This window comes from Oryza brachyantha, chromosome 6 (genome assembly GCF_000231095.2).
Source record: "Oryza brachyantha chromosome 6, ObraRS2, whole genome shotgun sequence".
In the NCBI taxonomy this organism is placed as follows: Eukaryota; Viridiplantae; Streptophyta; class Magnoliopsida; order Poales; family Poaceae; genus Oryza; species Oryza brachyantha.
Window position 1 is genome coordinate 405,076 of NC_023168.2, and position 24,023 is coordinate 429,098.

The 24,023-nt window shown below is 43.9% G+C and overlaps 1 protein-coding gene across 1 annotated transcript in view; it reads left to right on the forward strand.

Annotated features, from left to right (window-relative positions):
* The window catches only part of LOC102701919 (callose synthase 10), a 35,313-nt gene that overhangs the window by 6,536 nt on the left and 4,754 nt on the right, over nt 1-24,023 (forward strand). Inside the window, exons 10-41 of the mRNA XM_006655639.3 lie at nt 10,780-10,920; nt 11,292-11,368; nt 11,452-11,530; nt 12,986-13,078; nt 13,157-13,259; nt 13,517-13,640; nt 13,719-13,908; nt 13,994-14,046; nt 14,586-14,646; nt 14,737-14,818; nt 14,954-15,003; nt 15,093-15,179; nt 15,292-15,368; nt 16,273-16,294; nt 16,753-16,847; nt 16,919-17,000; nt 17,116-17,276; nt 17,389-17,509; nt 17,654-17,751; nt 17,834-17,924; nt 18,008-18,168; nt 18,249-18,358; nt 18,839-18,970; nt 19,154-19,222; nt 19,309-19,486; nt 19,951-20,053; nt 21,481-21,600; nt 22,467-22,582; nt 22,676-22,756; nt 22,897-23,009; nt 23,226-23,278; nt 23,655-23,831. Of these exons, the coding sequence (XP_006655702.1) occupies nt 10,780-10,920; nt 11,292-11,368; nt 11,452-11,530; nt 12,986-13,078; nt 13,157-13,259; nt 13,517-13,640; nt 13,719-13,908; nt 13,994-14,046; nt 14,586-14,646; nt 14,737-14,818; nt 14,954-15,003; nt 15,093-15,179; nt 15,292-15,368; nt 16,273-16,294; nt 16,753-16,847; nt 16,919-17,000; nt 17,116-17,276; nt 17,389-17,509; nt 17,654-17,751; nt 17,834-17,924; nt 18,008-18,168; nt 18,249-18,358; nt 18,839-18,970; nt 19,154-19,222; nt 19,309-19,486; nt 19,951-20,053; nt 21,481-21,600; nt 22,467-22,582; nt 22,676-22,756; nt 22,897-23,009; nt 23,226-23,278; nt 23,655-23,831 (3,300 nt within the window). The remainder of the gene's footprint in view (nt 1-10,779; nt 10,921-11,291; nt 11,369-11,451; nt 11,531-12,985; nt 13,079-13,156; nt 13,260-13,516; nt 13,641-13,718; nt 13,909-13,993; nt 14,047-14,585; nt 14,647-14,736; nt 14,819-14,953; nt 15,004-15,092; nt 15,180-15,291; nt 15,369-16,272; nt 16,295-16,752; nt 16,848-16,918; nt 17,001-17,115; nt 17,277-17,388; nt 17,510-17,653; nt 17,752-17,833; nt 17,925-18,007; nt 18,169-18,248; nt 18,359-18,838; nt 18,971-19,153; nt 19,223-19,308; nt 19,487-19,950; nt 20,054-21,480; nt 21,601-22,466; nt 22,583-22,675; nt 22,757-22,896; nt 23,010-23,225; nt 23,279-23,654; nt 23,832-24,023) is intronic.

The following is a 24,023-nucleotide window of genomic DNA, read 5'->3' on the forward strand; positions in this document are numbered from 1 at the left end:
AAATTAAAATATGTTTAGAAAATTCAGGAAAATCCGCTCATAAATCTGAAAAATTGTATAAATAAAGGAAAATTCATAAATAAAACCATAAAATTCGGAAAAATAAGGATAATTCAAAAAATCCGAAAAATGCATAAATTAACAGTAAATAAATATGGAAAATCAGTAAAAAAATTAGAAAATGACAAAATTAATTTTAAATAAGGAAATAAGTTAGAAAATTCGTAATTAAATTATGAAATGTCTAGAAATTCACAGAAATGCAGGAAAATTGGCTAATAATTCCTGAAAATTGTAGAAATAAAAGAAAATTCGTAAATAAATCCAAAAAAGTTGCAAAAAATCAGGATAATTAAAAAACAGAAAAATGCCCAAATTATCTGAATAAAACAGTAAAAATATGAGAATAAATTAGAAAAATATGGGAATACAATAGATAAAAGCAGGTGCATGACCATTGCACACCAACAAAAAACAAGGGCATGACCATTGCATCCACAACAAGTTCATATGAGCAACATATAAAGTAGTTCATCAGCACACTAAGTCCACACATAACAAGATCACCAACATTTAAAGTAGTAGTTCACCACAGTAAGTCCACACATAAATATTCCTAGTCCACACAAAAAATGTCCACATGAAAAGTAGTAGTTCACTAGTTTTCATCACACCAAACCATACATGTCTTAAATTACATCAAAAGTAGTAGTTCCTCCACATAATTTATTCAAGCTGGAGTTTCTTCTTGCTTCTGGTATTAGAAGCTGGACTGGATGGGTTGGCCACCTCAACTGGAACTTTCCTTGGTGTACACTTCTTCATGACAGCTTGCTGCTTCCTTGGTGTCTGCATTGTCTGTGGAGAGACTTCATAGGATGCAATGTCTTCATGAACAACTAGAGGGTGCCCAATTTGGAGAGCAAAGGGGTCATTTGATCCAGTTGCAGACCTTGGGTGAAAAAAGTGGAAGTGAGGTTGTAAATGAGATCGGTGAGGTTGTAAATGACAAGATAAGGAAAGGTGAAAGTGAGAGATAAAGAGATCACCCATACCTACTAGTCACTGAATTGTCAGTACTTGTTGTTGGTGGCCCCTTCTTTTTGGCAGCTTTTTTCACTCTCTTTGGCTTATGTGTAGCATTGTCCACCTCCTCATTGTGGGGGAATACCATGCCTGATCCAGGAGTGGCCACAACAATGCTAGTCACTTTGTTACTGGAAGATGCTTTTTTCAGCCTTTTCTTGGGTGGACCCCTGAAATAAAGTATGGGAAATTGTTATTTTGCATAAGTAAGCATGAAGTGTTGTCGAAAGTCTACCTCTCAGCCTCATACGCAGCTATGTCATCTGGATTGCCATTCTTACATGTGTACCAATGGTGCCCTAACTGGTGGCATATTGGGCACTCATGTTGCCTTTTGCCAGTACCTCCCTCTGTGCCTGATTTCTTCCTACTACTTCCTCCCTCCAAAGCTGGTTTCATCCTGTTCCTCCTTCCTCCTGCAGTTGACTTAAGCAATGGAGGATTCATGAAGAATCCATGGGTGGGTTTGGGCCACATGGACTTGTTAGGAATAGAGGGCACAGAACCTGCATATGCAATTTTGAATTCCTCAACTGAATAGCACTCATCCACGTAGTCTTCAAGTTTGGCCCCAGGGATTGATGTGATGTAGGCAATGGCATGTTTGCATGGTATTCCTGACCCTTGCCAAGCTCTGCATGAACATGTCCTCTCAGTTATGTTTACTACAAACCTGAAGCTACTAGCAGAACCTCCCTTAACACAAACTTCTGCAATGCCATCAGGTGAGCTTGTGATTACTTCAATGTCAAGGTTATAGCTAGCTCCTCTCAACTTTTGCACTATATGAGGCAAGATCTTTCCAAACTTTTGGGCAACCTTTTTTCTGTTGTTCCATTTAATCGAGATCATCCGTCTAATGGTATCCATTAAGTCATCTAGATGCAGGCCCTTCTGATCCTTTACCTGTCAACATAGCAAACAACGCATGTTAGCAAATATGAAAAACAATGCAACGAAAGTGCTAAAGTAGACAAGCTTACCCATTTATTGAATGCCTTGAAGGAATAAGTCTTGGGCTGTTTGGTCTTGGTCTTGTGGTGTCCTACCCTTGTTTTTCAGCTTTTAGTTGCTAGGACAGCATCTAGGACAGGTTGTTAGGATGCTCTAGGACAGGTGGTTAGGATGCTCTAGGACAGGTTGTTGAGATGCTCTAGGACAGCATCTTTTAGACTAGTAGGCAGCTATAAATATGTATCCAACCCTCCCCGGGAAGGGTATGACATTTGGTGATAAGTAAACAGAAAATTGCCCCAAGTTTGAGTGTCATCCTCTCACCAATGAGAGTAACAATAGAGATACTAACATCTGGTATCAGAGCCACACTTTCCTGTAGGTTGAACATCTCTTGCTCCTCCCCTTCCCAAGCTCGAGTGAGCACTCAGCCACCATCAACAGCAGCATCACCGGCTGCTCCTCCTTCCCCTTTCCCCTTCCCTTCTCCACGTAGCAGCCCCCCGGAGGCGCGCCATGTCCGACGGACAGTCTCGGCGTTCGGGCGCCTCGAGCACACGACGTCAGCAGGACGCCGAGCTCGCTGCAGCGCAAGAGCGCAGGCGAGCAGCGGCACAGACCGCAGCAGCAGCAGCAAGGGCAGCAAGGCTGGCAGCAGCGGAGTTGGCGGCGATCAGGGCGGAGGCAGAAGCAGAGGAGGCGGAAGATGCAGAACGTGCGGCGGAGGCTGAGGTTGAGACCTTGCGTAGCAGCATCAACGGCTCCATCGTCGGCGACATCACCGCCGACAGGGACCTTGAGGAGCTGGCGAGAGGAAGGGTGCGGGAGCGGACAATACGGTGGGCAGCAGCCCACCCCCATGGCGGCGGCGGTCCAGGGGACCACGCATCCGCCGACGGCGCCCCAAGCGAGGGCGCGTGCGGCAACGGTAGCCCAGATGGGCGCAGGTGTGCTGGCGGCAACCCAGAGAACACACGTCGCGGCGGCTACCCTCCCGGTGATGGCGGCCGGATCTACGGAGAGCGCGGCCCTCACAGGCAGCGCGACTCTCCCTCTCCTGACCGGCGCCATGGCTACCACGGCATCCAAGCGGTGGTCAGGGACTTTTGTCCCGGTGGTGGGTGGCCTACCCTCACCAAGACCAACTACATCGAGTGGGCCGCGGTGATGAGGGTGAGGCTCCAGGTGCGGCACATGTGGGAGGCAGTTCGGTATGGCGACGTCGACTACGATGAAGACCGACGGGCGCTAGATGCCCTCATCGCTGCAGTTCCATCCGAGATGCAGTTTTCCCTTTCGCAAAAGCGGACTGCCAAGGAGGCCTGGGATGCCATCGCTGCGGCACGCATCGGCAGCGATCGCGCCCGCAAGAGCACGCTGCAAGCACTCCGCAAGGAGTGGGAGAACCTGGCCTTCAAGCCAGGTGAGGACATCGATGATTTTGCCCTCTGTCTCAACACTCTGTTGCAGAAGATGGTGCAGTACGGCGACGACACCTACAACGAGGAGAGAGCTGTCGAGAAGCTCTTCCGCTGCATCCCAGAGAAGTATAAGCAGATTGCCCGCTCCATCGAGTCTCTGCTGGACCTCTCCACGATGACGATCGAGGAGGCGATTGGTCGCCTCAAGGTCGTCGACGGCGATGAGCCACAGCCCCTCTCCGGGCCCATCACCATTGGCGGGAAGCTCCATCTCACTCGGGAGCAGTGGGAGGCCTGCCAGGGTGATGGGAAAAAGGGGGAGTCCTCCTCGGTAGGCGGCCGCAAGCGCGGCAATCTGCACAAGGGGCGCGGAGGCGTCCGGGTCAGGTTGCGAGGACGCATCCGGGGTGGAGCCCGCGGAGGCGTCCAGGGCGGCACCACCGGCAACCGTAGGCCGACGCGAGACGACGCCTGTCGCAACTGTGGCAAGTCTGGCCACTGGGCCAAGGACTGCCGACAACCACGACAAGGCCAAGCCAACGCCGCACAAGTGGAGGAAGAACCAGCCCTGCTCCTGGCACACGCAAGCATCGAGCTATCTCCAGCGGCACCGGCCGCATCGGCTTTCCTCCACCTAGAAGAGCCGAAGGCACGAGCCCTTCTTGGCGACGACTCCAACGACAAGACTGATGGATGGGTCCTCGACACCGGGGCCACCCATCACATGACCGGTCGACGGGAGTTCTTCACCGAGCTTGATCCCAGCGTCCGAGGCTTCGTCAAGTTTGGGGATGCCTCTGGCGTGGATATCAAGGGCACCGGCTCCGTCATCTTCACCACCAAGTCCGGCAAGCACAGGCTGCTCACCGGAGTCTACTACATCCCCGCGCTGAGGAACTCCATCATCAGTATTGGACAGCTGGAAGAAGAGAAAGGCTCATGCGTGGTGATCAAGAACGGAGTCATGAGGATTTAGGATCGGCGCAAGATCGGGGAGCGCCGTGGTCGCCTCCTTGTCAAGGTAACCAGAGGCAACAACCGACTCTACATCCTCAACGTGCAGGTAGCACAACCCGTGTGCCTCGTCGCCCGCCGGGACGACGAGGCGTGGCAGTGGCACGAGCGCTTCGGCCATCTCCACTTCGAGGCCCTGAAGCGGCTCAGTACCAAGTAGATGTGCGAGGCATGCCATGCCTTGACCACGTGGAGCAGTTCTGCGACGTCTGTGTGTTGACGAAGCAGAGGCGGCTCCCCTTTCCCCATCAGACGAGCTTCCGAGCCAAGGAGCGGCTCGAGCTCGTGCACGGGGATTTGTGTGGCCCGGTGACTCCGGCCACACCAGGAGGACGACGCTTCTTCTTGCTGCTCGTCGACGACCTCTCTCGCTACATGTGGGTGACGGTCCTCGGTAGCAAGGGAGAGGCTGCGGACGCCATCAGGCGCACGCAGGCTGCTGCGGAGGCGGAGTGCGGCCGCAAGTTGCGCATCCTGCGCACCGACAACGGCGGCGAATTCACGGCGGCTGAATTCGCGTCGTACTGTGCCGATGAAGGTATTCATCGCCACTACTCCGCGCCGTACAGCCCACAGCAGAACGGCGTCGTTGAGCGGCGCAACCAGACGGTTGTGGGGATGGCTCGAGCCCTCCTCAAGCAGAGAGGACTGCCGGCTCTCTTCTGGGGGGAGGCGGTGGTAACGGCCGTCTACATCCTCAACCGCTCACCTACCAAGGCTCTCGATGGCAGGACGCCGTACGAGGCTTGGCATGGGCGCAAGCCATCGGTCTCCCACCTGCGAGTCTTTGGCTGCCTCGCGTTCGCCAAGGAGCTTGGCCACATCGGCAAGCTCAACGACAGGAGCATCCCAGGGGTGTTCATCGGCTACACGGAAGGCTCGAAGGCCTACCGCATCCTCGACCCGGCGACACAGCGTGTGCGCACGGCGCGCGACATGGTGTTTGACGAAGGGCGCGGATGGACATGGGACAAGACGGTGGACAACGGCTCTACTCCGACGTATGACGACTTCACTGTCGAGTACATCCACTTCAGGGAAGCTGGGGGAGTGGGCAGCTCCCCTTCACCGAGCGTGCCTACCCCAGTCTCCGATTCTCCACCAACTCCAGCACCCACCACTTCGGCAGCGCCACGCTCTCGAGCCATGACTTTGGCTGCGCCGTGCTCTACGCCGACACCACCACAGTTGGCGACCCCACGCACTCCGACACCACCACAGTTGGCGACCCCACGCACTCCGACACCACCAGCCACCCCTCCGGGCACGTCCACACCAACACCAGCTCACGTCGAGCGCAGCCCGGTGCAGTTCGCTACTCCGCTCTCACACGATGAGGAGCGCATCGACGCCTACCATGATGGAGAGCCCCTGCGGTACCGTACGATGGAGGACCTCCTCGGCGACCAGCCAGTGCCGGGACTGGTGCCTCATGATCTGGAGGAACAGTTGCACCTTGCGTGCGACGACGGCGAGCCTCGGTCCTTCGCAGAGGCCGAGAGACACGCGGCATGGCGCGCCGCGATGAAGGCGGAATTGGACGCGGTTAAGGAGAACCGCACCTGGGAGCTTGCTGACCTCCCTCATGGTCATCGTGCGATCTCTCTTAAGTGGGTGTTCAAGCTGAAGAGGGATGAAGCCGGAGTCATCGTCAAGCACAAGGCTCGCTTGGTGGCACGTGGTTTCGTGCAGGAGGGGATCGACTTCAACGATGCCTTCGCCCCAGTGGCACGGATGGAATCCGTGCGACTCCTTGCGCTGGCAGCTCAGGAAGGCTGGCGCATCCATCACATGGACGTCAAGTCGGCGTTCCTTAACGGCGACTTGAAGGAGGAGGTTTACGTGCACCAGCCGCCGGGTTTTGCGATCCCCGGCAAGGAGGGCAAGGTGCTACGTCTGCACAAGGCCTTGTACGGCCTGCGACAGGCACCGAGGGCGTGGAATGCCAAGTTGGATTCCACGCTCAAGAGGATGGGCTTCGAGCCAAGCCCGCACGAGGCTGCTATCTACCGGCGGGGAAATGGAGGAAATACCCTGCTGGTGGGTGTTTATGTTGATGACTTGGTGATCACCGGCACCAAGGATACGGAGGTGGCAGCGTTCAAGGAAGACATGAAGGCCACTTTCTAGATGAGTGACTTGGGGCCCCTCTCCTTCTATCTGGGGATCGAGGTGCACCAAGATGACTCCGGGATCACACTTCGCCAGACTGCCTACGCCAAGCGCGTAGTTGAGCTCGCTGGGCTCAACGATTGCAACCCAGCCCTCACCCCGATGGAGGAGAGGCTGAAGCTGAGCCGGGCCAGCACGGCGGAGGAGGTGGACGCTACGCAGTACCGGCGTCTTGTGGGGAGTCTTCGCTATCTCACCCACACACGGCCGGACTTGGCATTCTCCGTCGGCTACGTTAGTCGGTTCATGCAGCGACCGACGACGGAGCACCAGCAGGCTGTGAAGAGGATCATCCGCTACGTTGCGAGGACTCTCGACCACGGCCTCTACTACCCGAGGTGCCCTGGAAAGGCACAGTTCATTGGGTACACCGACAGCGACCACGCCGGCGATATCGACACTAGCAAGAGCACGAGCGGGATTCTCTTCTTCCTCGGCAAGTGCCTCGTTAGCTGGCAGTCGACCAAGCAGCAGGTGGTGGCCCTATCCAGCTGCGAGGCCGAGTACATAGCGGCTTCCACTGCTTCGACCCAGGCACTCTGGCTTGCTCGACTGCTCGGTGATCTCCTCGGCCGAGACACTGGAGTGGTGGAGCTTAGGGTGGACAGCAAGTCCGCTCTGGCCCTGGCAAGGAATCCTGTTTTTCATGAACGGAGCAAGCATATCCGGGTGAGGTACCACTTCATTCGAGACTGCTTGGAGGAAGGGAGCATCAAGGCAAGCTACATCAACACCAAGGACCAGCTTGCGGATCTGCTTACCAAGCCCCTTGGTAGGATCAAGTTCCTTGAGCTTTGCTCTCGGATCGGGATGGCTCAACTTTCTCACAAGACGACGCACAAGACTTAGGGGGAGAATGAAGGAATAAGTCTTGGGCTGTTTGGTCTTGGTCTTGTGGTGTCCTACCCTTGTTTTTCAGCTTTTAGTTGCTAGGACAGCATCTAGGACAGGTTGTTAGGATGCTCTAGGACAGGTGGTTAGGATGCTCTAGGACAGGTTGTTGAGATGCTCTAGGACAGCATCTTTTAGACTAGTAGGCAGCTATAAATATGTATCCAACCCTCCCCGGGAAGGGTATGACATTTGGTGATAAGTAAACAGAAAATTGCCCCAAGTTTGAGTGTCATCCTCTCACCAATGAGAGTAACAATAGAGATACTAACATGCCTCAGCCAAGTTATTGGTAACATAATCCACTTTTGACAATGTGGAAAACTGGCTCCTGGTCAACAATTTCTTGTGATTTTCCTGAAGATATTTCATCACCTCTGGTTTGGCTGCAGCCATGGCTTGATAATGTCTCTCAAACATGAAAGTCCAAGAATATGCACATGCCCACAAGTGATCATCAAAAATCTGTCCACTATGTCTCTTCTTGAAATTCTGTACTAGATGGTACATACACTCTATGTTCAGCATATGGAAAAACCGCACTCACCCCATGCATCACTGCTTGCCCACAATCAGTGCTGAATGCAAGCCCAACTGGGTTGCCTATCGCTTCTTTTAGCCTCCCCATAAACCACTCCCAATTCTCATTTGTTTCCGAGTCAATGACACCAACAGCTACTGGGTACATCCAGTTGTGACCATCAACTGCACAAGCTACACACAACTGGCCCCTGAACCTTCCATTTAAAAATGTACTATCTACTGCAAGATATGGCCTACAACCTCCTAGGAAACCATCAACACAAGCTTTCAAAGCAAAGAACAACCTATTAAACCTTATTTTGTTGTTGATGGTATGATGATCAATTATAACAAAGGATCCAGGACTAGTATCCTCTATCTGAGCCTTAAATCTGTAAAGGTTGTCAAAACTTTTGGCCCAAGGTCCATAAAGTTTATCCATAGCAAGTTGCTTACCTAGATAAACTTTCTTGTATGTCACATCAATTTTGTGGGTCTCCTTCAACCTCCATTTCAGCTGTTTGGCACCCAATGTTCCATCTTCCTTCAACCAATCAAGCACCTGCTCACACACCCAAAACTGTGTCACTCCTACACAAGTGCCTGCCCTCCTAGTGCTTTGACAATTCTCATGATCATATGGGTTCCTTGTGATCTGCCAATTAAGACATCAATGGTTATTTACTACTAAAAAATAAAGACATCAATGCATGCATACCGAGTGTTACAAAAATTTTACCTTCGCTGTGACTTCATCGCTCAGAAGAGTGGCATGAATCCTCCACCTACAGCCCACATTCTTGCCACTGCAATACACCCTGTATCGATTTTTGTCACTCTTTTCAATGTTATATTGGAACTCATATTTGGTAGCATGTGTAGCTAAAGCCAACTTAAAAGCGTTCATGTCTGAATACATAGTGCCTACTGCCATAGGAGGATCTTTCTTGTCATAGTCTGCATCAGGTTTCTGTGCAGGCTCTATCTGTAACAATGTCATCTTCCTCTAATTCATCTGACTCTACTTCATCTTCCTCTACTTCAAATTGACTAGTGGGAATGGGAGGTGCTCGATGCTCAGGACCAATGTCAATATACAAGCATTCATCGTCAACACCCACATGCTCATTTGATGGGTTTGGGTTTGCAAGGGATTCACTATCTGCAGATTTAGTATGTGTTTGAAGCCTAGAATCGTCTATGCTAAGTTCAACTGATTGCCTAGTATCAATCTTCCACTGTAAAATGTCAGGAGGCTCGCTACCCAAGTCGGTATCCATCCTACAGAGCATGCAGATTAAACAAAGCATTCTAAGCATGACGGCTTGGTGGCACACACATAGATTAAACAACAGAGCATGCTAAGCACAGGAAGAAAATATGCTAACATTATCATGCATTTTAATCAACTGGAAATTTACAATTCAAGTACAACCCTATGCAATCATGGTTATGTCATGTGATTGAATAGAAAAATATTTGAGACCCAAAATTGCCTCACTGCCTCAGAGTTCTAACTGCAAACAATTAGATTTCTAACAAGAGTTGTAACGCTGTCAACAATGGAATTGTAACGATGTCTAGTTACCATCGGTTCTCCTAGAAGTTATCAAGTTTTACCTCACTGCACGGGAAGAAGAGGCAAATTTGGAGGCGAGTCGGCTTGGGGTCTCACCGCGGGCGTGGCCGCCGGCTGTCCTGGCCGCCGATTAGTCGCACGGCCGTACCGCCCAACTGGCTGGCGCACGGCAGGATGGCTGCGGAGAGGAGGCCGACAGCGGCGGGGGGCGGCCTGGGTGGCCGCACGGTCACGCCGGCCGATGCGCCGGCCTGGCCGCCGGCTGGCTGCACCACCGTGACTGTCCGGGTGGCGCAAGGGAGGGAGGAGGAGGCTGAAGCGCACGCGGCGGTCTGGGGGCGGCGGCGGCGGTCCGGTGAGGCGGGCCAACGCCGGATCTAGCCGGTCCGGCGGCGCCGGCGGCTAGGGTTCCGGGAGGGAGGGGCGCACGGGGGTCCGGCGAGGCGGGGGAAGGCCGGATCTAGCCAGTCCGGCGGCGGCGGCGGCGCCGGCGCCTAGGGTTCTGGGAGGAAGGGTCGCTCGGGGGGAGGGGCGCACGGGATGAGGAGAGGAAGGAGGACTGGCTGGGGGCGGTGGTGGTAATTTTTCTAGGTGGGTCCCACATGTAAGAGTTCCTTTTCTAACAGAAGGGGGACGGAATGGCATGTAGGTAAAAGGAATTTTGGTGGATGGCATAGAGGTATCTGGAAAAATTTTAGTGGCACACAGGTAACCAGCATCTTTTTTAATGGCATAGGGGTAAAAGACTCAGAACTTGTTGGTGGAAACATGGGAGAGGATGGGGAGTGGTTCATGAGTTGCAACTGTGAGGTGGCGCTGTGGGTGTGGTTGGGACCGATCAGCTGAATTCATCTTATTCCTGATTTTGGGCCTTGTGGGTGGGCTGTATTGGGCATCTGTCGTTAAAATGTTGTAGCTGTGTTCTCAATTTAATATCCCAGTGATTGCATTGCATGTATCGGCACAACATCAGAGATTGTTTATGAGGAACACGTTGTCTGACTCATACAGTAATCAGATAACGTTATGGTGCTACTTAGCAGTATATGCTCATCAGGACTATAGTTTTTTTTTTTGCTTGTTAGCAATTTGCTGTTGTACAATGCGCTGAGCTTACTGATGCTGCTAATGTATTTTCAGATGGCAAAGGAACTTGATGGGATTCTTGATTCATCTGAAGCTGAACCTGCAAGGAGCTGTACTATTACTAATGAGGATGGTTCCACTTACACCTCATATCTGGAGAAGATAATTACTCCGATATATCAAACCATGGCAGCGGTATGTTCAGTTATTGAAGGTCTATCTTGATTACTTTTAGGTTTAAATGATGCTTCTGTTAGATCTAAACCAGTAGCGATTCCCCAATATATTGCCTCATTTGGATCAAGTTGGATGTTTCTGATTTTTTTTTTTGTCATGTCCAAGTCTACTGGTACTACCTGTTGTTTAACAATTCCTTGCATTTTATTTATATCTGTGCACTCAGTATGTTGGTACAGTTCATTTGAAATTGGATGGTGGGTCTGAGGCATGTGACCATTTAAGTTCTTTTTAAAAGGATAAATTGAACTAGTTGTTTGCAACTCCTTACTGTGTGCTTGATATTGTGCTTCTGTATTAAAGTTGTATCCATTGTATGTGTTATACAGGAAGCTAGTAATAATAATAATGGAAAAGCTGCACATTCTGCTTGGCGAAATTATGATGACTTCAATGAATATTTCTGGTTTCTTCTTCAAACCATTGCCTTTGTGCTGTTTCCTGTTATATCTCTTGCTTCACCATATTTAATCTCTTGCATATATTTAGGTCACGCTCCTGCTTTCATCTTGGTTGGCCACCTACCGAGGGTTCCAAATTTTTGCGCAAGCCTGCTAAGAGGAAACGTGTAAGTTGTCATGCATAGTTTTTTAGGACTAACAATATGGCCAATGTGTGAGTTGCAGACCTATAGGAAAACCAGCCAACAGTGTGCTTTCATATCATATGAGATTACTCCTTTCTACCAGCTAGTTACTGTACTATGTGACCACTGGGATTAGTTTCTTTAGAGATAGATTGTGTAACTTTATTTATTTCGATAATAGATCGGAGTCCCATGTAATAATTTGGAAGGTTAATTAGTAAGAGAGATGGCATTTTAGGAGGGAGCAGAGACTGTAGATTTAAGGCGATTGCCTTATCCCCAATCTTCAGACGCCTGCTTTGAACCCTTTTTTCTAAAAAAGGCCGCATCCCATTTTAAATTTTAGAAATTTATTTTAAAATTACTTTTAGGACTGTTTTTTGTTCACCACTTTTATTGCCAGCCTTATTTTCATGGTTTTTAATAAGACAACTTAAAAAACCTATTGTATAAACCACTTCCATTGCTCAGTTTTTTTAAGTCCAAGTTGAGTCTTACTCTAGCTAGTTAATAACATTTTGTCTTCCTATGTTGACATCATGCAATCTCATTCACTTACTAGAGTCTACTGTTTTAGCATCATGTCATCCACGTTCTAATCAGATATTTATATGTGACTTAGCAACTGTAGTTCTAGTCACTGTTCTTGATGCGACATGGTCCCAAAGTTTGTTGGAGTCAATCCTTCAATTTGTAGGATGTAAAAACCATGTTTTTTTTTATATCCAGTGACCGAGAAGCTCTACTGTCACAATTAAGCTACAATAAAAAGCTGAAATCTGAAAAATGCAGTGGAAAAACCCTCCGGGGTTCAAAATGAACATTACAGCTAATTGACCGTGGGTGCTTTTTTATGAACTGTATTCTGTAGGTTTTAAGATTTAGTATATATGCAAAGAAGAAAGATGTAGATGATATGCTATGATACTTGCATTTTTATGAGGAACTGTCATTCTTTCTTTAAGTATTTTATAACTTAAAGAAAAGAATATTGAAAAGATTATATTCTAAGTAAACAGGCAGTGTCCAATCTTCATTCTTACCCGTCCTTATGTTTATTGCTTAAATGAAGCAGTTGGTGAATGTGATGATAACTTGGTGTACTCTGCAATCCCATTTAAGGCAATATGTAGGTAGTGGAAGACAGCTGAGGCATGACATAGGCCAAAGTGGAGCTTTTGCAGTCATCATAGAGGAACAAATGGTGTGGCATGTATTGTGATTGGTGACAAGGGCTTTTGATGTGCTATGGAAGTAGGGTTATTAATCCGTAGCAAACTCATGGGCATTAAACTTGTTATGTAAAATTTTGGGTCGTACTGATGACTAAATAGGGGCATTTGACTAAAACGAAATGAACTGAAAATTTGTACATGCCCTGTTATGCATTATGGTTATTGATGTGCACTTAACTCTCTTTTAATTTTGTATTTACAGACTGGGAAGACAAACTTTGTTGAGCATCGCACTTTTCTGCACTTGTACCGTAGTTTTCATCGACTATGGGTTTTTCTATTATTAATGTTTCAGGTCAGTGCTTTGATATCATACTCAACTCTACATGTTTAAATATTTTATGATGCTAAAAGTGCCCCTTTTCTGATGCAGTGCCTAACTATTATTGGCTTTCACCATGGGAAGATAGACATTGATACTATCAAAATATTACTTAGTGCTGGTCCAGCCTTTTTCATACTGAACTTCATCGAGTGTATGTTCTCTAATTTTTTATTCATAGTTTCACTTTTGCTACTTACCTTGGGGAATATATCTTGTTTCATCACAATGTTCATGCATCTAATTTATGCCACTGGGTTCATCTAACATGTAGGCTTAACAATGCAAAATTCTAAACTAAGATGAATGTGCGGCTTAGTGGCAAAAGGAGAACTCCTTTTCTAATTGTTATCTGGACTAAGGTCGAAGGATATTTTCTATGTTGACTTTGGTGGTTCTTTTCTTCTGTAGGCTGCTTGGATGTTATTCTCATGTTTGGGGCATATAAGACAGCTAGAGGTTTTGCCATATCAAGATTAGTAATCCGGTTCCTTTGGTTGACTGCAGTCTCAACATTTGTAACCTATCTTTATTTGTGAGTGTTCAGTTTGATTCTGTTTATGTTTTTTAACGTACAGTAAGTCACCTCACTTGAATGCTGAATGTCAAACAGGAAAGTCTTGGATGAGAAAAATGCAAGGAACTCTGATTCAACTTATTTCCGGATTTATGTTCTTGTTCTGGGTGGTTATGCTGCTGTTCGACTTGTTTTTGCATTGATGGCCAAGATCCCTGCATGTCACAGGCTGTCCAACTTTTCTGATCGGTCACAGTTTTTCCAATTCTTCAAGTGGATATACCAAGTATACATATCTTCATTCTGCACCATAGTTTGGAACATGTCTGCATCATACAATTATGGACTTATCTTGTTTCTCCTGTTTGCAGGAGCGATATTATATTGGACGAGGACTTTATGAGAGTATAGGCGATTATACCAGGTTCTCTTCTTTTAGTTTGCAGGATTTTCTGTTGATCTCTCCTGATTGACATCTTGATCATGGCAGCCCAATAGTTTTCTCACTAAAATACTGCCCCCTTTTTTCCCAAAATATAAGTATTCGAAAATTCAAAATTTGTACCACAATATAATCATTCCTGCGCTGATTCCCATGATTTCAATCATTACAATGATTCCAGAGCCAATCAGGTGCTTGGAAACTAATCATTCGAATGATTCTAGAGGCAATCAGGCGCTTGGAAAAATATTCTAATCAATTCAAAATTCAAAAATTGACCACTGAAGTGACTAAAAGAGAACCTTTTTGACCTTACATTGTCTTTGCTAAACAACCTAGAAATCCTTGAGTTTGTGGCTTGGAAACCTGGTTGTTGTGGAATCGCAAAAAAATGCTTAAATATTGTTTGTGATTTGTGAACTGTACTACTTGAGTTGTTGCCATCCTGTTCCTTTGAATAATTCATGAGCTTATTTTTTTTCATGATTTGTTATTACTCGTGACAAACATTCTGTTTGCAGATATGTTGTGTTTTGGTTGGTCATACTGGCATGCAAATTTACTTTTGCATATTTTCTTCAGGTGGTTATAACTGTGTATTTCAGAATTTTAATGTTTATTATCTTTCCGTGTTGTCAAAATTTTTGTTTATTGTGTTTTTCACCTCTGCAGATTCGGCCTTTAGTTGATCCAACAAATGTAATTTTGACACTCCGTAATTTGCATTACTCTTGGCATGATCTTGTATCAAGTGGTTAGTACATTGTACATGTCCCTTAAAGCATTGCTCATTTGCTGCCACACCTTTACTAAGTAGAAAACTGTTCTCTTCTTCTTTCCTCTAAGTACGATGATAGGTTAATTCCTTACTGACAGTGTTTCGTTTTAGGAAATAAAAATGCTTTGACCATCCTGAGTCTGTGGGCACCAGTCTTAGCTGTAAGTTTCTACTGTAGACATGTAATTTCTATGAAATAAAAAGATGAACTCTGAGAATGATACGTCAGTTCATTTCATTTCTATGTTAGATATACCTGATGGACATTCACATTTGGTATACTCTTCTATCTGCTCTAGTTGGTGGTGTTATGGGTGCTAGAGCTCGCCTGGGGGAGGTACATTTTGTTCCTATGTTCTGACACTATTCCCAGTGCTATTAACTGTGTGCACAACTGCACATTCATTGTAGGTTGCATACTGTAATGATTCTTAATTTACCTAATGCAGATCCGTACAATAGAAATGCTTCATAAACGTTTTGAGAGCTTTCCTGAAGCTTTTGCAAAAAATCTTTCCCCACTAAGGTACTTGCTTCCACTACCCAGAATTGCTATTTTGGCTGCTCGCTTACGGGGAGTTTAACTATTTGCCACTCTTACCAGCAGCCACTCCTCAAATGCCACTCTAGCTGTTGTTTTTAATGTTTTGCCACAATAGAGACATACAAAGTCCGTTCTACCCCTTTCATCTCTTTTATATTTCCTTCTCATAACGTCCCTTGCTTGTATGGTCTACTCTCGTTGTTTCTAATGAGACATGATTACTAAATTCTAAAATATTCTTACGTCTAATCCGACTGACTAACCGTAATAAATGACATCACAACTCACATCATGATGAATTAATATTTTACTCAAACCATATTTATAGAAAATTTCTACATTTCCAAAGTTTTTGAATGACATAATTAAATGTTCCTTTTCTTGTTACAATTGACAGATCAGGTATTGAATATGACGTACTAAAATAATGAACAAGAGTTTAGTTTCTCAATATCCATAGCCCGAGCATGAGTTAAACACGGGGCATTATTAGGGTTAATTGCATCCGTAGCTGTTATTTACTATGCAAATTATTTTAGCATACAAGCATAAAAAGATTATGTTCACACACTTAAGATACACGATCATGTAAACAAGTAACATAATAAAGAAAGATAAAAATACAGGGATAGAACCGACATTTTATGTCCCTATCATGGTAAAAATTAGAAACAACAAGATGGCAAAAAAATAGAAACAACGAGAAGTGTGGCATTTGAGTAGTGGTTGCTTGCAAGAGTGGCAAATTGTTAAATACCTCGCTTACGATGGGAGCTGATTAATAGTTCATAGATCTTTATAGTTCTTTTTAGACCGGTCATCTGGTTATAGTAGACATTTATTGTCAAGTTGCTGGTTTTCATTCTGTTTTTGTTTGATACTGCAGGATATCTAACAGACTTTCCCAGGTAAATACTCACCTGTTGCTTCTAGTACTTTCTATAAAGGATTTATTCTGACATATTTATTTCAACTTGCCCAAACATATCATTCTAGTTTAGTTTGTTGTGCATCTAACTACTAGGTTTGTTCATAACTTGTGAAACACTGGATTTCTTGTATTCTTACACCAAAATCACACCATCACACATGCACACACCTGTGCGCATCCTTTATACACACTTGAAATATTGTCAGAGGCGCCAAATGGTCCCTGGAACATGCACACACATGTGCCCACTGAACTTGCATGAGTGTGCAAAGTCCTAAAGTCGGTAGACAACTGTAGTGGGTTGGGTGCACAATCATGCCACTTAATCATCTGGTCGCATGCGAGCTTCCCAATAATCAATCTTAGTCATATTTTTGAAGTTGTAACAAGTGTTTATTCTAAATATATCGATGCTTTGGTTGTCCCTGACTTTAGGATTCAGAAAGTACTAAGACACATGCCTCGATATTCTCCCCATTTTGGAACGAGATTATCAAGAGCTTACGTGAAGAGGACTATATCGGCAACAGGTACTGAAATGCAGCCTTTTGTTATCTAGTTATCCCATTGGCTTCAGTATCATGACAAAATTCTCTTTCAGGGAAATGGATTTGCTTATGATGCCAAGTAACTGTGGCAATCTAAGACTTGTACAGTGGCCATTGTTTCTTCTGACTAGCAAGGTATCCTAATTGAATTCTAGATTTTTTTCGTACAATAGCAGCAGGAATAAATCTTTTACATAGTAGTTGGTCATTGATTTGGCTGCTTTGAATCTGTTGTTTGGTTCTTTTGTAGATTATGTTGGCAAATGACTATGCTTCAGACTGTAAAGACTCGCAGTATGAGTTATGGTACAGAATATCAAGAGATGAATACATGGCCTATGCTGTCAAGGAGTGCTACTACAGCACAGAAAGAATCCTTCACTCTTTAGTTGATGGTGAAGGGCAGCGCTGGTATGCTTTCTTACTGAAAGAGGAAATATGTGATGCTGGCACCAACAATATCTTGTGTTTCCATTAAATTGTCTCTACTTAATGCTAATGCATACTCCTGGTGCATGTACAGGGTTGAAAGGCTTTTCCGGGATCTCAATGAAAGTATAACACAAAATTCACTTTTGGTGACCATAAATCTAAAGAAACTGCAATTAGTCCAGTCAAGGCTTACTGGTTTGACAGGACTTCTGGTAAGACTGTTACCTGTTGTTTGGAATTAAAATGTGAACAGGGGAGATATCATGCCTTGTTTATTTGTCCAACTATTTCCTATTTCATCTATGTTTCGTAAATTTACCACGATGAAATCTTATGTGGTAAATTAATTTTTTTAGATACGCGATGAAACTCCTGATCGTGCAGCTGGTGTTACAAAAGCTCTTCGTGAGCTTTATGAGGTTGTTACCCATGAGTTTTTGGCACCGAACCTGAGGTACGTGGTGAGAACCCACTGTTTGCAAAAGATGTATTCCGTTTTATATATCCTATTGCAAATATGCCTTTTCTTGCTTCAGGGAACAGTTTGATACATGGCAACTGCTGCTAAGAGCTAGAAATGAGGGGCGTCTATTCTCAAAAATTTTCTGGCCAAAGGATCTGGAAATGGTACTTCTCTTGTGCAAATAACTGAAACACGCGTAGCCTTTTTATGTTCTTGGTTGAGTGATGTTCCTATTTTTTGCTTGCAGAAAGAACAAGTTAAGCGTTTACACTTGCTTTTGACTGTTAAAGACTCTGCTGCCAACATTCCCAAAAATTTGGAAGCTCAGAGAAGGCTGCAATTTTTTGCGAATTCTTTATTCATGGATATGCCAGCAGCAAAGCCTGTATCTGAGATGATTCCCTTCAGGTACTGTAAATGTGTATGGACTTTGTGCAATCTCAAGGAATATGATCCTATTGACACCTAATTATTATCTTGTGCAACAGTGTGTTTACCCCCTACTACAGTGAGACTGTGCTTTATAGCATGTCTGAGCTGTGTGTTGAGAACGAAGATGGAATTTCTATACTTTTCTATCTTCAAAAAATCTATCCTGGTATTGTTATAATTCTGCTGCTTTATTACAATATTTTATTGTATGTGAAGTTTTTTTTTTTTGGCTTTTGGACAAAACTTTGCATGTTCTTTACATATTTATATCTAGTGCCCACCTCTGCAAATAAATGAATAGAGTTGGTACTTGTGAATACTTTAATTGTTTGTGGATTATGTTTAGTAGTCATGCAGATATCTGTTGATTATGACCAAGGTTACAGAACCATTATTGCAAAAAAAAAGGGGAAACCTGAACCCCTTGGTAACGATAGCAGACCACAGCTAATGTCTTCACAGACTAATTTAGTTCTGTTTGAATTTCCATGATTATGTTTGCATTTTCAACTCCAAACAATATATAATAACGAACATTGCCAAGTTAATACAAAGTGTTTATCAAAAGGTGTTTGTTAACTTCGTTTTCATTAAATTGTGATGAGCTGTTATGAATTTATGGACTGCTATTTCATTTGGTTTGCAGATGAGTGGACAAACTTCTTGGAACGAATTGGTCGGGGAGAATCATCATTAGATGATTTCAAGGACAGTCCAAGTGACACTTTAGAACTGCGGTTTTGGGTATCGTATCGTGGACAAACTTTGGCAAGGACAGGTCAGTTTGTTGTTTCATTTCTTTTTGTCGGCAAGTAAATGATAAAGTTGGATGGAATCTATATACAACCAATACATGTTTCATGCCACACTTGTATTTAAGCTTTATTTTTGTTTTCAAATTCATGTTTTTTCCCTTCCATTTGATTGCTATATTCCTTGACGTCTTTTTTTGTGGAAGCAGTGCGTGGTATGATGTACTATCGAAGAGCCTTGATGTTGCAGAGTTACCTGGAGAAGAGATATCTTGGGGGTGCGTATATGGTATTCTGTTGGTGCTAAACTAAGTCAATAGAGTACATTTCTGGGTTATCTTAATTCTTTTGATTGTTCTACCAGGCATTGAAGATGGCTATTCCGCAGCTGAATATATTGACACGGAAGGCTATGAGCGACATCCAGATGCACGGGCCCAAGCAGATCTTAAATTTACTTATGTTGTTTCTTGCCAAATATATGGACAGCAGAAGCAAAGGAAGGCACCAGAGGCTGCAGATATTGCTCTCTTAATGCAAAGGTTAGTTGGTTGATTGGTGTGGTGTGCCATATGGGTTGCAAAATCTGTAACTAGTCTACAGTTAAATGGTATTCCTACATTCATTTGTCTGGTGTGCTAGGTGTTCTTTGTTCCATGTTCATGTGAAATCTGCGGAGAAGTTTCTCATCTTACTACTCCATTTCATTTTAGTCACTTTGGATTTATCCTAAGTCAAACATATTTAAGTTTAACCAAGTTTATAGTAAAATATATTAACATCCACAACATCAAATTAGTTTCATTAGGTCGACCGTGAAATATATTTTTTAAGCATATTTATTTGTGTTGGAAATGCTGCTATATTTTTCTGTAAACTTGGTCAAACTTAAAGATGTTTGACTTAGGACAAACCCAAAATGACTTATAATCTGAAGCAGAGGGAGCAGTTGTTACTGTTACAACCTGTAAGCTGGTCAACTGAAATATTTTTGTTATATTTGTAGAAATGAAGCTCTTCGGGTTGCTTTCATACATGAAGATGATGTGTCAAGCGGTAAAGAGTACTACTCCAAGCTAGTAAAGGCTGATGTTCATGGAAAAGATCAAGTTAGTGGTCTCATTCAATTTCTTGTTGATATTTTTACCCTATATGGTGCATTTTTCTGACCCCTGCTACACCTATATGCTATTGATGATCTGACATCGATTCTATAGTATATAGACAATAATTTATTGAACTATCTGCTATCTAGAATTACTATTATTTCCTGCACTAGACAAAGTGATCAACTGTTTACAGCTTCCTGATGTCCTGTGTGCTCCTCTTTCCTTGCTTGTAATCCTAGAAACTGCTGTGAGCCTCATACTTTTGATACTCTTTCCCCTAGATCAGTTTTTCTTAGGCTGATAAAATATTTGCAACAATAGTCTTTTCAATTATCATGTTGAATATGATGATTAGAAGGAAACATGGTACTTGTCACCATTCATGGTCTCTTGGTACTGCTCTATTTTCCTGTTGTGCCTCTTGCTACCAAACCTGCTCCAGTGCTGTCTGCATTTAACCCTTTCTAGCATCTCAAATGACATTGCTGTATGTCAGTCTTGTCTTCTGCATATATTGCTACATACCTAATTTTAGGGTGAGTTCTTTGGGACCAGTTTGGGCTGAACCAATTTGCTTACGGAAAACAAGGCAAGTTATTAGAGCATTATTAATTACGTATTAATTATTTCAAACCAAAATAGCTTCATTTGTGGTTTTAAAGCAACTTACCTATAGGCTTTTTTTTTTGCAAAACGTAATTAATTGCGCTAATGACTTACCTCATTTTGCGCGAGCAAATTGGTTCATCCTGTTTTTAATAACTCATGTATTCCCATGATGTTAATTTCATGGTAAGTTGGTAGCTAAATCAGTTTACCGTGCTTAGAGATAATTTATGCTACAAATAGAATATATTTTTGAGGGTTAATTTCTCTGAGTCACCTTTTATTACCCAAGTTTCACTTTGGACCACCCTGAAACGTATCTTTTCAATTTGAATAGGTAAAATTGCCACTGTTGCGGTTTGGACCACCCTGAACAACTTTTCTTGCCATATCTAACCTCTCTTTCAGCAAATATATGAAGTGTGTATAGATGAGAGTTCGCTGGTTTACTGAAGCCAATGCGTTTGAGGTCATTAATGCATATCGAAAAATTTGCTCAGGGTGGTCCAAACTGAACCAATGGCATATTTACCCGGTCCAAAGTGAAATAATAGGTTTAAGGGTGGTCCAAAGCGAAATTTAGGTAATTAAAATGGCCCAAAGTGCAATACTCTATTTTTTTTGAACTTGAGATCTTGAGATTAGACCATCCAACTTATTGTAACCCATTACATGTTTCTTATTTTGTTGTTTCCTGTTGTGGTTCATTTTAATTCTCCAAAGTTCGAAATATAGAGGGAATTTTCTTGTCAGTCTATGTATTTTACTGGTGTTACTTTGCTTCGCTTATGTTTTACTTTCCCATACTATTACACTTGTAGGAAATATACTCCATTAAACTGCCTGGTAATCCCAAGCTTGGTGAGGGGAAACCTGAAAATCAAAACCATGCTATTATCTTCACTCGAGGAGATGCGATACAGACAATCGACATGAATCAGGTTATCTTCTTATCATTATCATCAACAGTATCCATCCTTTCTGTTGATATATTACTTGTGAAATCTCCAGCTTGTCTAGTTTCTTGCGAGTAGGTTTCTTGTCCCTTTGGATTATTCACGATTCATGCTTCTTGCCCCCATGGACTAAATTGTAAAATATCTAACGTTCTTCTTGCCCCTTTGGATTATTACGATTCATGCTGTCATTAACCATGATTCTGATGGTGATATCTGCATGCTTGGTAAATGGTAATTTGGTGTAAAATTCCCATGTAGGTGAGTTTTTTTTTCTTTGTGATGGAAGTATCTCTGCTACTTAAAAGCGGAGTTGTCATCTTCTCCATGCCACACGAAGCGCAACCAATTCTCCAAAAAAACAAAAACAGGAAAAAACAAGTGGTTGGTTAAAAAAACACTCCCCTTATTCCTATGGGTCTGTGCAGCCCATCTCCAGTCTATGGGCTTATTGCAATGCACAAGCATGTTACTAGTATTAGTGAAAACACAGAGAGAGGTATCCATTATGTACAAACCATGGTCCATGGGGTGAATTTACAGACCTCAATACCTTATGGAATGAGGTAGAGCACATCCTTAGCTGCTAACATGTTCTTATCAGGTCTGCTACCACATGTGACACACATGACTCAGATTGAAAGAGATGTGAGGATCACTGATCCCTGCTGATACGAAGAAATAACGTGGGGACCCATCCACCATGTTTTGTCCATTGGTCCATCTGTCCATGCAATAGTTTATACTTGCATCCATAGATGAAATCTCACTTGGCACTCCCTCTTTTGTGAAAAGGTGTCTGTTTACCCAGAGCAACCTTGGATCCTTGGCTGATAAAATTTCTCATGTAGGATAACTACTTGGAGGAAGCAATGAAAATGAGGAATTTACTTGAAGAATTTCGCAGTAAACATGGAATCCGCCCTCCAACAATTCTTGGTGTTAGGGAACATGTGTTCACGGGAAGGTATCCTATGAGTTATGAGTAATCACAGTTATTTCACGATTTTTTGGCTTTCCTCTATCCATATTGACCTATTATATTTTATTTCTCCTGCAGTGTATCTTCGCTGGCATCATTTATGTCTAATCAGGAGACCAGTTTTGTTACTTTGGGACAACGTGTTCTTGCTTACCTCAAGTGAGTCAATGTTAGCTAATTGCAGGGAATAATTTCTCATTCTCACTACATTTTCTGCTTCACCCCCCGCGATGAGCCTGATTCTGCGATAATGGTTTTGAAACAGGGAACTTATTTGTGTTTTATTGTTCTTATTACAGGGTTCGAATGCACTATGGGCATCCTGATGTTTTTGATCGCATATTTCATATAACCAGAGGTGGCATAAGCAAAGCATCACGAGTGATTAATATAAGTGAAGACATATATGCTGGTTGGTATTTTGTATGCTCCAGTTAAGAAGTTAATTGAAGCTAGTGCTAAAAAATGTTGCTGGGTTCCTTGATGGATCTATAAGCTTCCTTGTTGCCAACCCCCCTTATCTCTCTCTTCGTAGGCTGTCGAATCGGCAGCTAAACATTAGTTAGGATCAGTTGTGTATCACTGAAGCTCTTTCAAGCTTGACTTGCATTTGTTATCTACTCTGCAGGATTCAATTCAACTCTGCGCCAGGGAAGTATAACTCACCATGAATATATCCAGGTTATCTGTTTAATTCATTTGCATTGCAAATGTGTATTAACATGAATTATGTGCACTCATTATAGTTTGTATATGAGTTTGGTCCTACGGATTCCAGATATGCATGGTTTTGGCGTATGTCATGTGCACTTGCAGTTTCTTTTGTCAACATTTGTGGTACAGAAAATTAAAGTGGCACTAACATATGTTGCACACAAATCAATGCCTTCTTTTTCCTGTGCATGCAATTAGCAAAATACACTCGAACAGTTGAACTAGTGCATGCTTTTGCTTAATGGGTGCATGTCATTTTTGTGTACATTTGCATTTTTTAAAAGGAGTATTTCTTTCCATTGGTTCTAGAAAAAAAAACGAATAATCTTTTTGCTTCTTTAAGGTTGGGAAAGGACGAGACGTTGGTTTGAATCAAATCGCACTTTTTGAGGGGAAAGTAGCTGGAGGTAATGGCGAACAGGTTCTGAGCAGAGATGTGTACCGCCTGGGGCAGCTGTTTGACTTCTTTAGGATGCTTACTTTCTTTTTCACCACCGTTGGCTATTATGTCTGCACCATGGTACGCCCCCTTGCCCCAATATCTGCCTATGATTACGTCTGTAGCATCTTATGTGGTCTATGTGCTGAATCAACTTGGCTTTAGTGCATCCAAACGATTATTTGATTGCTCAAAATACTGCTAGATGTGACAAGAGAGCTACAAATTGCAGTCAGTTAATCATATGTCATGGTTTGGTTTGATTGCATCACG